Source organism: Pseudopodoces humilis, chromosome 22, assembly GCF_049639895.1.
Source record: "Pseudopodoces humilis isolate 2021_Gansu_Grassland_sample_001 chromosome 22, ASM4963989v1, whole genome shotgun sequence".
Taxonomy (NCBI): domain Eukaryota; kingdom Metazoa; phylum Chordata; class Aves; order Passeriformes; family Paridae; genus Pseudopodoces; species Pseudopodoces humilis.
Genome location: NC_142221.1, coordinates 2,390,366 through 2,401,905, shown reverse-complemented (window position 1 = coordinate 2,401,905; position 11,540 = coordinate 2,390,366). Strand labels below are relative to the sequence as shown.

General features: G+C 49.5%; 1 protein-coding gene across 1 annotated transcript; it reads left to right on the top strand.

Annotated features, from left to right (window-relative positions):
• Positions 1-7,232: 7,232 nt before the first annotated feature.
• TMEM250 (transmembrane protein 250) lies at positions 7,233-11,333 on the top strand. Its single transcript, XM_005529197.2, has 3 exons — positions 7,233-7,320; positions 8,538-8,708; positions 10,592-11,333. The coding sequence occupies exon 3, from the start codon at positions 10,698-10,700 to the stop codon at positions 11,115-11,117; it is 420 nt and encodes a 139-aa protein (XP_005529254.1). The 5' UTR covers positions 7,233-7,320; positions 8,538-8,708; positions 10,592-10,697; the 3' UTR covers positions 11,118-11,333.
• The last annotated feature ends 207 nt before the right edge of the window (positions 11,334-11,540 follow it).

Sequence of the window (11,540 nt, the reverse complement as noted above, 5' to 3'; positions counted from 1 at the left end):
AACACACTCTGATCTCTCTGAGGTGACAAAACCCTCTGGCTTCTCCCTAGGGCTGAGTCTCCTTTGGCACGCTGGGATTCCCCAAGGTTTTTGCAAACAAACTGTGTGCAGGGGGAAGGCAGGAAAACAATCACGACAGGTTTTGCAGCAATTCCCAAAGGTGAGGGTGCCCCATGCCTCCCTGTGCCACCCAGACAGGCTGGAACTTCCTGAATTCCCGTTTTTTCCCTTAGCTCTGCTCTTCACTTGCTGCCTCCAACCAAAGTTGGAGTGGCTCTGTGCTAGGAATCAGCTGCCACATTTCTCCCAGCCCAGGCTGCATCTCTGTGCCAGGAAGGATTGGCAGGGGGAGAGCTTTGGGAATTGCCCCAACAGCACCTCCCCAGCCAGCTGGCAGTGGATACTCTGGAGAGATGATGGGTGTTAAAGCCTTTCTGGTCAGGACACAGAGAATCAAACAGTAAAATAAGAATAATAAAAAAACCCTCGCCACCACACAATGGTTGTCTGATCTATATCTATTTCATAACATCCAGAATTAATAGGATACAAGAGTTAAAGCAACCATGGCAACTGAATGCAGAAAGGGCTGTCCTTGTAAATAAATGAATTCATAAATAACTCACAAGTGCTGATATAAAAAGTCATGGGAATCTAATGCAATGCTAATGCAATTCAAGCCTTCCCTTTTTTCCATGCAGAATTAGAATATTGGGTGCGCCTGGCTTTGCTCCGTGCTACAAGTGTCATTCTTAAGATAATAGAACTTGCTAATTGTATCAGGAACCAGGCTGTGATTGATGAGGGCTTTGGGGTTTTGTCTCCTTCATGTTCTTCCCAGCAAAATGTTGCACCAGTAAGTTACAGGATGGAAGTGAATTACGGAAAGTTAGGCAGCAAGGAGCAGGATTCATCCTGGCAGAGACACTCCAGCAAAATACTCCAGCAAAATTCGTCTGTTGAGTGACTCTGTGTGGCATTTTTAGAAGCATTCTCAGCTCTTATCCCTGTGTTTCTTGTAGTGATAAAATATATATATTATTGATGGAGGGGAAATTTTGCCACAGAGATCCATATTTCCCCACATAAGGAGAGAGGCAGTGCAGTGATCTGCACCAAAATCAGCTTTATTTCCTTGCAATGATTTCTCCCAGTTTGAAAACCATGGATAAATTTGAAGACAGTTTTGTCTCATAAACACTTCGTTCCTTTTTCTTGATAATTTTTATTGATATGGATTTTGCTGCTGTTTGATGCTGGAAAGCCATTTTCTCATTTGCACTACACAGTCTTTGCATAATCAATGTCAAAAAGACTCTCAAAAGCCTTTCAGCACCAGAAGTTTCTCTCAAACTGTCAGCAAAGCATTTTTCCAAATTGCAGCAGGACCTCTTGGATTGCCAGTGCCGATTGCCCTGGGAACACAGGGACAAAATTCCACCGAGCAAAAGAGACAGGGGATGCAGTTTGCCCCACAGAAATGTAAGAGTTTGGTTCATCTCCCCAAAAACAGAGGTGGAGAAGGCTCAGGGGGCGGCAGTGGAGGACGGAGGATCCATCACAGAGGGTGCAGGGGCTGATGCTGCTTCCCGCAGGCTCCGCTCCAACCCGCAGCTTTGGTGTGCCAGGGGGAACGGGCCAGGGCACGACACAAGGGGGACATGCCTGCTTCACACCGAGAGGACCTCGGGGAAGAGGTTTCGCCCTGAATTCGAAGCTTCCAACGTTTCGGACTTGGTTTTCCCCCTCCCCGCCTGTCGCTGTCGGCTGCGGCAGCCGCAGCATCCCTGGGGCAGGAGCACCGCCACGTGGGATGCGGCCGCAGGCACAGCCCGGGCCGCGGGGACCCTCCGGGGGCTGCCCGGACCGCGGGGACCCTCCGGGGGCTGCCCACACTGCAGGGACCCTCCAGGGCTGCCCACAGTGCAGGAACCCTCCGGGGGCTGCCCACACCCCGGCCACTCGGGGCTGACCCTTGCCCCACCCGGGAGATGCTGCCCGGGGAGTTTGAGGTGCAGCGGTGCTCGCCTGCTCTTCCCTATTGGTTCTGAAAAATAATAATTTTAAAAGGAGCTCTTACAGTAATGTACATTAAAATTAGGTTATTAGAGATTTATTTAGAGAACCCCATCGAAAAGCAAGTGGTGTTTTGGATTCCTGGCCCAGTGGACCCTCTCGTGCGGACAGTGATGCCATCACGGTTTATCCCAGCCAAGTGAGGACTTGACACCGACTGATGCTCTGGAACGAAGACTAAGGAACACGGGCAAGCTCTGCTTTCCATTGATCCCACCAAACGGAATGCTGTCCCTAAATCTGACATTGGACAATGCTCAGGGTAGGTGATTTCACCAATTCAGAGTTTAGGCACAAACCCCTTTGCCAAGCAAAGGTTTGTCTCTGCCCTCTCCTGTCACTGAAGCATGGCATGGCCCAGCACTGTGGGTGACATAAGAGGAGGCTGCTGTGGCTAAAGTGACCCCAGAGCAAACAAATCTCATCCACATTGGAGGATCCTGATGGATCTGTGCAATGAATTTAAGAGGACCCATCTGCACATGAGATGATCACAGTATGGATGAATGGAAAAACAGGGAACAGAGATTCCCAGAGAAAAGCTGCTACTTTGGCCTGACATATCACTCTTAGAGAAGCACTTTGCAGAGCCAGAGGGTGTGGGAAGCTTCCTCATCCGTCCCACCAAAGCTCAGCTCCACAAGGCAGGGATGGATTGGGTTTTATTGCCTCCTGCTTAAATTAGACCCAGCCTACAAAGGAACAGAAGGCAATAATGACATTTCTCCTCGAGAGTTTTCTGCATAATAAGCACTTTCTGACATCAGCCAGATCAGGACTCGCCAACATGATGCAGCAACAAGCTTTGGCAGGAATTCTGTCCCTGGCAAAGCATCTGATTCTATTTTCATTTGTTTTAGAGACAGTTCCTCACTCACCATATGTGTGCAGCTGCCTCCTGCTCCAGCCCCCGCAGGTCAGCAGGAATCTTTCCGTGACTCCAGCATCTTTAAAATAACCACCTTCCCATTTTCCAGAGGTGGAGGGAACAGCCAGCCTAGTGAGGCTTTTGGGGTAATCAAGTGTCCCTGCTACAGGACAACACACATTTTTTACATGCATCAACCTTTTGTGGGTTCACTGGGATCCCACCCACATTGTCACGGGACTTTCCCTCACCGTCCTGACCCCTGCAGCAGGGAGGGAGCAGTTTTCTGGGGTAGAAGGGAGGCAGGCAGCCCTCAGCCCCTCGAGCATCCCCTGGTTTGTTTTTAGAGCAGCAGAGGATGGCAGCAGCAGATTATTATGGCTGAAAGCAGCCTGAGGTGTCACGTAGATGGAATACATCAAACATTACTGTCTCACCGAGCCTCGCACCAATCATTTATTTCTTTAGAAACTGCAGACTGCTCTAGTTTTATATTTCGCAAGTCACCTGTAAAATATATATCCATAAAACCCTTCCAGGAGGAGGATTCCTGCAGGGACACGGCAGCCTGGCCTCGCTGAGCTCTGCAACCCGACCATCTGCGCTGGCACACGGCACGGAGCTGGCACTGCTGCTCCCCAGCCTGCAGGGTGCTCAGTGCAGGGTTTGCTGGGCTGTACATCTCTCACTCCCTCCAAAGCTGCCAAACCCTAAATAACACCCCAAAACTCTGCAGCCCTGGGGAGCCAGGAGACCCAGGGGCTCAGAGTGCTGCTCCAGGGCTGAAGAGCTTGAAGGGCTTGAAGGGCTGCAGAACTTGGAATTAGTTCCACTTTCTGCTACATGTCTTTTTATTTGATTAGTCTAATAGGCTGCATTATTATTTACCACATGCAAATCTCCTCAAACTGATTAAAGCTGGCATTTTCAGCCATGAGATGAGATCTGGAAAGAAGTAATAAGGAAAAATTATTTCACAAGTTTTGTACTTTAGATTTGCAGGGAGAATCGATTACATTTAAAATTTAAGGGCCAGACTCAATCCTAAATCTCCTTTAAGGAAAAGGAAAGAATTAATTCCTTCATTTGTTTTATTTCTTGCTTAGCAAAACCCAAGGGAGTTTAAGATGCCGCTGGTTTTGAATGGTGCTTTTGGATATGACTGGAAGGCAGCAGTGAATGCTTGAATAAGATCATGTTAACAACACTAATCTTTAAACCCTGAAGAATTATGGATGTCTACATGGCTATGGAATGGCTGGGGAAGTAATTGTTTCTGGGTCACCCAAGGAAACTTGTTAACTATTTCTCTGGATATTCTCTTCAGAACATGGATTTTTATTTACTGATTTCTGCTGGAGACCAAATGATGCTGAGTGCCAGACATTTATAAAGCACAATCCCCATTTCAAATAAAAAGTGGCCAAAACGGTCAGTTAGGCTGTAGAAAGCATATTTTTCAGAGATAGAGAGAAAGAGAGAGGAGGAGAGTCTTGCAATGAGTTCATTCCCACAGCAACTACATGGACGTTGTTATTTTTTATAAAACAGGTGTGGAAAGGTTAAAGACCAAATACAGGTGTGATTTTTCTGAGGTTCAGGTATTTTATAGGGTTGAATACACCTTACAGCCTCCTTCACATGAACCTGTAAATGAGAACCTCTCCATAAAACCTTGCTTACGCCTGCAGAAGCGTAATGTTTAGCTCTCCACAAGTAATAGTATTGAAAGCTTTCCTAGGCAGGGGTCAGACCCATTTTATTGTAAGTGCAGATCCATTCAAAGTGCAAAAGGACTGAGCTAAAGGACATCTCGATATTGCAGGGCTGTTACTCCAGCTCCAGCCTAAACGACCTGAGTGAGGCTGAAGGCAGCAGGGTTCAAGGTCTCCACCCCCAGGGAAAGATCACACTCACAAAATGACTCAAAAATGGGGAGGGAAAGTCTCTGCACGTTTGACTCCTTCGCTCATCTTGGGCTGAAATTAGATTGACTCCATGGACTAACACTGGAGCCATTCATCCACACAAGGGCTATCCATGATGGGTGTTTGCTGGCAAAAATTCCCCTCCAAATGGGAAAAAAAAGCTGTTTCCATTATAAAATGATTGTGACGACTCAGCTGTGAGTTTTTTGCCCTCAGTCTCGAAGGCATTTCTTGCATTCCTGCCTCAGCACACCACCTTAGCGGCCCTTCACGTCCAGCACCGCAGCAATTCATCATTACCCAGTCTCCAAATTATTCTAGTGTTGATTAAATTAGTAAATGCAATCACAATCTGAAGCAAGTTAATTGAGAGAATTTATTTGGCCCTGACAGTTTTATGCGTGTTTGATTAAGTATTATAAGGTTTGTTTTTGATTTTGCATAATTTAACTTTAAATCCTGCACTGGGTGGGGGAGGGAGCATCAACTATTAATGACCAAAATAAACTCTTTTAAGACGCATATATTTATGATTTATTTCTAAAGGCAGTATCTTCCAGATTTTTTTTGTTCCGTTGCCAAAGTGACAAATATGTTTAAAGCAATATTTTGAGCCGTCCGCTTCTCGCTATAAATCTTGCGAAATGTGTACAATTCATTAAAAGTTTTGAAAGAAGTACAAGTTAGCATTTATATTGCAACAAGTGACATATAAATGTGTATGTTTGTCTTCAGAGCGGGCCATAAAATATCCGAGGCCTCGCCGGCCGCGCTGACGGGGACTAATGGCCCGCTCTTGGGGCTGATGATGAGTTTCATCACAAATCTTCAACGCTGTCAACACAAAACTGTTCAATCAACAGGAATATGAGTTGTGTCTTTAGTAAAATTAGCACGGGGAAGAAATACAGCCCCGAGGGCTGTGGGCGGGTTCCCTGTGGGCTCTGCTTGGAGCCCTCCTTCAGGATCTGATCTCTCTGAATGTCAAAGCTTCGATTCATGCCTGACCCCAGGGCAGTTTATTGTTTGTGGAGCCCCACGTGCCTTTCAGCAGCAGAGAGGTCAAAATGTGCCAGGCAGAAAATTGAACAGGGCTGTCCTGATTTTTGTCACAGAATCACGGAATGGTTTGGATTGGAATGGACTTAAAAACTCATTTCATTCCACCCCCTGCCAGGGGCAGGGACATCTTCCACTGGACCAGGCCTTGAGCTGAAGGTCACCCTGATCTAAAACATTAAAGGGGCCAGCCTTGGCACTGGTGCACACACGTATTTGGGTTGTGTGGTCACTCAGTGAAACTCCCTGGGGTTTTATGGAGGGTAGGAAAGACCTTTCCCACTCAAGGGATTCCTGAAGGACATCAGGAGCCCCCACTGCCACACTTCCATTCAGCAGCATCCTTGTGATTCCCCAAGGCAAAACTGGAAAGACAAAGTGCCTTCATAATTCTGTTGCTCAGGCTGAAATTCCCTGGCTTATGGCTCCAGTCCCAGAGAATGGCAGAGGGAAACAAACGGAATGTGGGTGCCTCTCCTCCTCATCCAAGTCACCAAGCAGATGTTCCCAGTTCCATGCTATTGGGAAATTTATCAGCTCTGCACATCCCCTTCTCCCTCCCACCAAGAGATGCGTGGGGGACGTGGAGATGGCAATTTCCCAGGAGAACTCCCCAGCTGTTGCTTTATCCAGAATTCCCTCTGGCATTTCAGGATGAAGCTGCTCTGCAGGGCAGGGGAAGGAGAGGAACTGGGCCCGGCAGGAGCTCTGGGAGGCACCGGGACACCAGGAGAGGTTTGGCCTGTGCAGAGCAGCGGCTCTGAGAGGTGACAGATGGCCTGAGTTATTATTATTTAATGTTTTTCCACCATGGCACTGCCCAGACAGAAAGTGGGGAAGGGAGCCAATACCAAAGTTATCTATTCTTTCCATTATGGAGAAGAATTCCTAATTAAAGCTCAGAGGAAACAGCAGGGAGGAAGTAGTTTTCCTTCCCTTTATATTATTTTGAATTTTTCTCCACCTGTTTGTTTTTTAGGAACCTTTTGGGTCTCTTGGGGATTCTGTGGACAACCCTTGACTGCTGCTCCTGTTACATTGGACACTGCACCTCAGCCCCGGAGTGACCTTCAGTGTGACCCCTGGAGTGACCCCCGGTGTGACCTCCCACTGGAGTGACCCCCGGTGTGACCTCCCACTGGAGTGACCCCCGCAGTGACCCCCGGTGTGACCAGGCCCGGCCGCCCCCGTTGCCAGGGCAACGCGTCCCCGCCACTTCCGGCCGGGGGCGGCGCGGCGCGATGACGCCATCACCGCGCGCCGCCGCTCCCCGCCCGCCGCCGCCGCCGGAACCGGAGGGACCGGACCCGCCCCCGCACATGCGCAGAGCGGGCGCCCGGCGGCCCGGGCCTCGCTCCGCCCGGGCCCGGCGCGGCCATGGGCACCACGGTGAGTGCGGGACACGGCCCGGCGGGCGGCGGGGCCCGGGCCTCGCCCTGCGGCGGCGGCAGCTCCGCCCCGGGGCCCGGCGATGCGGCAGCGCTCGGTCACTGCCCGCCGGGCCCGGGGGTTCCCGTCCCCGGGGTGAATCGCGGCCGTGCGGGGCCGCCGGGGAAGGCCGGGCCGAGCTCCCTCCCGCAGCTCGTTCCCCGAGCGGCCGCGGTTCCGTTCGGGATCGGGCCGATGGAGGAGGAGTTGGCGTTTCCGCCGCTCCCGGCGCTCGTCCCTCGGCTCTAACCTTTATTTGTCATTGTCCCCAACCTTGTGCGGCTCCTCCTGCAGCGCCCGGGGCCCGCCGGAGGGTCCCGTCAGCTGCGGGCGGCCCGGGGCTGCCGGCGCTCCTCCTCCGGGAGCGGGGAGTGCCCGGGGCTCGGCGGAGCCCGCCCGGAGCGCCCGGTGGATGCGGAGATTTCCGCTCCTCGCCCACCGCACCCTCCCTTCCTAAAGGCGAGCACTGAGAACTAAACACAGAGTTACTCGTGTGTTTCACGTCCTGCTGAGCCCATCGTGACAGCGGCCTGCAGGACGCAGAGGTGCCCCCAGTTGGAATCCTTTGAGCTGTGGGAAAAGACCGAGTTGGCCCCCAAAATTGTGGAGGGGGCGTCCAAACCTGTTGGTGGGCATCCCGTGCAAAATACGGACTGGGGGATAATCACAGAACCACGGAAGGGTTTGGGTTGGAAGGGACCTAATCCCATCCCACCCCTGCCATGGCAGGGACACCTTCCCCTATCCCAGCTTGCTCCAAGCCTCGTCCAGCCTGGCCCTGGACACTTCCAGGGGTCCAGGGACACCCACAGCTTCTCTGGGCACCCTGTGCCAGGGCCTCCCCACCCTCACAGGGGAGGATCTGCTATTCCATATTCAGTTTGGAAAGTCTGTGCTCCCTACATCGTGTTTCATGTGCCCCAGAACAGTCTGTGGCAGGAGAAGGTGACCAGCAGCACGAGTTGGTTCTGATTTTCTGTCCTGGCATTGAATAGCAGCTCACTGATTATTCCCAGCATAGATCAGGAAGCTGGAATCCATCTATTGCTGAGTGTTGGATTCTTTTTAGAGTCTTTATGGACTTAGAAATTCATGCTTGAAGAGAGGCCTAGTAATTGTAAGCAGTTTAATGCACAAAATGAGCAAACTGACAATTATTGTGCCCTTTTGTCTTTTAGATCAGCTCCTGTGCAGAGAGTTGTGAGTTTATGAAGCATTTCAGCAGCTTCTGTCGCTCTTCCTAGAAGGAGTCACAGGAAAACTTCAGTCTTTTGTTCCAAGAATTCAGTGGTATCCCAGAGCGGCATCGGAGCCCCGACCTGCTGAGTGGATGGCAGCACCCCTAAAATGTAATCATTCAGAGTTTATTTTGTCCTCCCAATGTTCCAGTGTTGATATTTGAGTTCATTCAAAGAGCATGAACCCACCAAAAGCTGTTCCCGTGGTGGGCACAGTAACTGTGCGAGAGTTTGTGGAAGCTGTGGAAAACTTTGTGTCCTGCTGGAGGAAGTTGCAAGGAGAGCCTGCATCGTCAGGAATTGAATGCTCTGAATCCCCAGCATGTGATTTTTGACCTGTCTTGCTTTAGTCCTCCAAAAATATCCCTGAGAGCAAACGCTGAGCACTTCATACCCATCATGTGGGAAGTGTGTGGGGTCACATGCTGCAGGCACAGAACTGGGTTGGGTTTAGGCAGTGTTGGTTCAGTGTCTGAGCAGTTCCTGTGCCTTGCAAAAGCCACATTTCTGATTGGCATTTCCTGGCTCCAGACAGGAACTGGGGCAAGAGGCACCTCAACTTATGAGGGTGTCTATGATGATTGAGGAGAACCCTTGGTTTCCTAAATTCTTTAAATCATAATTTAGCCCCTAGTCCTTTTTGGTAGTCCCTGGTCCGTGTAGAGCCAATTCTGCCTCATGTTTCTCTAAGCAAAAAGGGATTGGAACGTGGGGCTGAGCAGGAGAGATCAGAACGGAAATTTCCATTTCCATGGAATTTGAGGCAGGAAACAGGGCAGAGACTTCCCCACTGAGACACATTGAATCAGAGGAGGATTTTGATACCGAAAATACAATTTCCTGCAGCTTTATCATTTGCTTTGTGGTTAGTTCTGTTAGTAATGAAACTAAAGAATTCTTGAAGTAACTCTTGAATTGGTTTTAATTTTAAGAGCAGTCAGATTTTTGGTTCAACAAAGGAAAGATCTGCCTGGATCTGAACACTTGGGTGTGCGAGGAGTCTGGGGAAGTCCCTGTTGTTTTCCAGCATTATCTGATGAGTGCATTGTCATTTCATAATTCCCGGAATTTGGCACATCAGAAGCCTGGGGTGAAGCAGAGAGCAGCTCAGAGGTTCCTGCTCATCACTCACACAACAACAATGGGTGTGTGGAAGGATGTTAAGATTATAAATCCTAAACACTGCAGAAGATCAAGATAATTTCACTTATCTCTGCAGGTCCCCAAGGGGAGAAATAAACAGGTGGATGCCTTTGAAAGGCTGCCTGGCCTTGCCTTGCAGTGACAGTGAGAGCACAAGGCTGGCCTGAGTCAGGGGAGGTGCATCCTGTGGAGTGTGAAAAACATGATTGCCTCATTGTTCTTCCAAGACCTTCCATTATTTTCACTTTGTTTATTTGGTGAAGCTTTGCCAAGTTTGGAAATGAGCACAAATCTGGAATCCACTTGCGAAAGTACTTGGAGAACTTTTTTTTCTTTCTTTTAAAGGAAATACGACCCAATGCAAACACATACATTAATATTACTGCTCTCACATTAATATTATTGCTCAGGTGGGTGGGCTCTTGCAGGGTGGCTGTTAGATTAGGGAAGATCTATGAATTATATCTATGATCTATATTATAATCTATGAATTAGCCAGGGTAATTTCAGACCAGGCCTTTTTGCTGCATTAACACTGGATAAAGTTTGTACCAGGATACAACTGGTGCTGTCTGGGGAATTTATTTGGAATCTGGCGTGGAAATAGAGTGTGTTTGTGTGGGGAATAAGAAGCAAAGGGGCAAAACAAAGATGTTTTAAGGGAAGGAGTTGAGGTTCGGAAGGCAGTTGTGAGTGCCGATGCTGAAATCGGCCGGGATGAGTTGCTCTACTCAACGGCTTCAGGAGAACCGAAGCTTTCCGTTGTCTGTGTTATTTAGAGAAGATTTCTCTCGTCTGTGTTATTTATCAGCACCAAAGCCGAGCGTGCTCACTGTGCCTCCCTCCCGCAGGTGTCTCCCTCGGCGGACATCCAGCCCAGGCTTAGCAGTGCCGTGTCCCGCTGCCTCCTGATATGTGCCCCGGTGGCCTGGGGCGGGCTGCGCGGGGCAGGGCCCGATGCCGGTGATCCCCATTCCCCGGCGGGTGCGCTCGTTCCACGGCCCCCACACCACCTGCCTGCACTCCGCCTGCGGCCCCGTGCGCACCACGCACCTGGTGCGCACCAAGTACAACAACTTCGACATCTATCTCAAATCGCGATGGATGTACGGCTTCATCCGCTTCCTGCTGTACTTCAGCTGCAGCCTCTTTACCTCCATCCTCTGGGTGGCTCTCTCGATCTTGTTTTGCCTTCAGTACCTCGGCATCCGCATCTTCCTGCGCTTCCAGTACAAACTCTCCATCATCCTGCTCTTGCTGGGGCGGAGGCGGGTGGACTTCAGCCTCATGAATGAACTGCTCATCTACGGGATTCATGTGACCATGCTGCTGGTGGGGGGGTTGGGCTGGTGTTTCATGGTCTTTGTGGATATGTAAATAAAACCAAGAGCATGTGGGATCAGGAGGTGATTTTTCTTCTACCCCCGAAATGTGTCAATATCCTCTACTCTTTTTTTTTTTTTTTTGCTTTAATATAAATTAACTTATTTCTCAGTGCTATTTTTTTTTTTTTTGTGGATAAATTCACGTGCTTGTGTCTGGAATTTGTATTTCTTTAAAGGCTGAGGTGCCATTTTGAGTATCAAAGTGCAACACTTGATTGGGTGTTTTATTCTTTGCATATTGCAGGTTAGTATAAGTTTCTTTTAATCCATAAGAGCCTGTTTTGCTGCTGTTCCTGTATTCCTGTGGCTATGAAAAAGGCAATGATTTAGCTGGAGGACAGAAGCCAGATAATTTTGCACTCCACACTCTTAATCCATCTTCACCATTTTCCTAAAAATGTTCCTTAATGTCTCA

Coding starts and splice junctions, on each gene's coding strand:
- TMEM250 (XM_005529197.2), top strand. CDS start 10,698: ATGCCGGTGATCCCCATTCCCCGGCGGGTGCGCTCGTTCCACGGCCCC.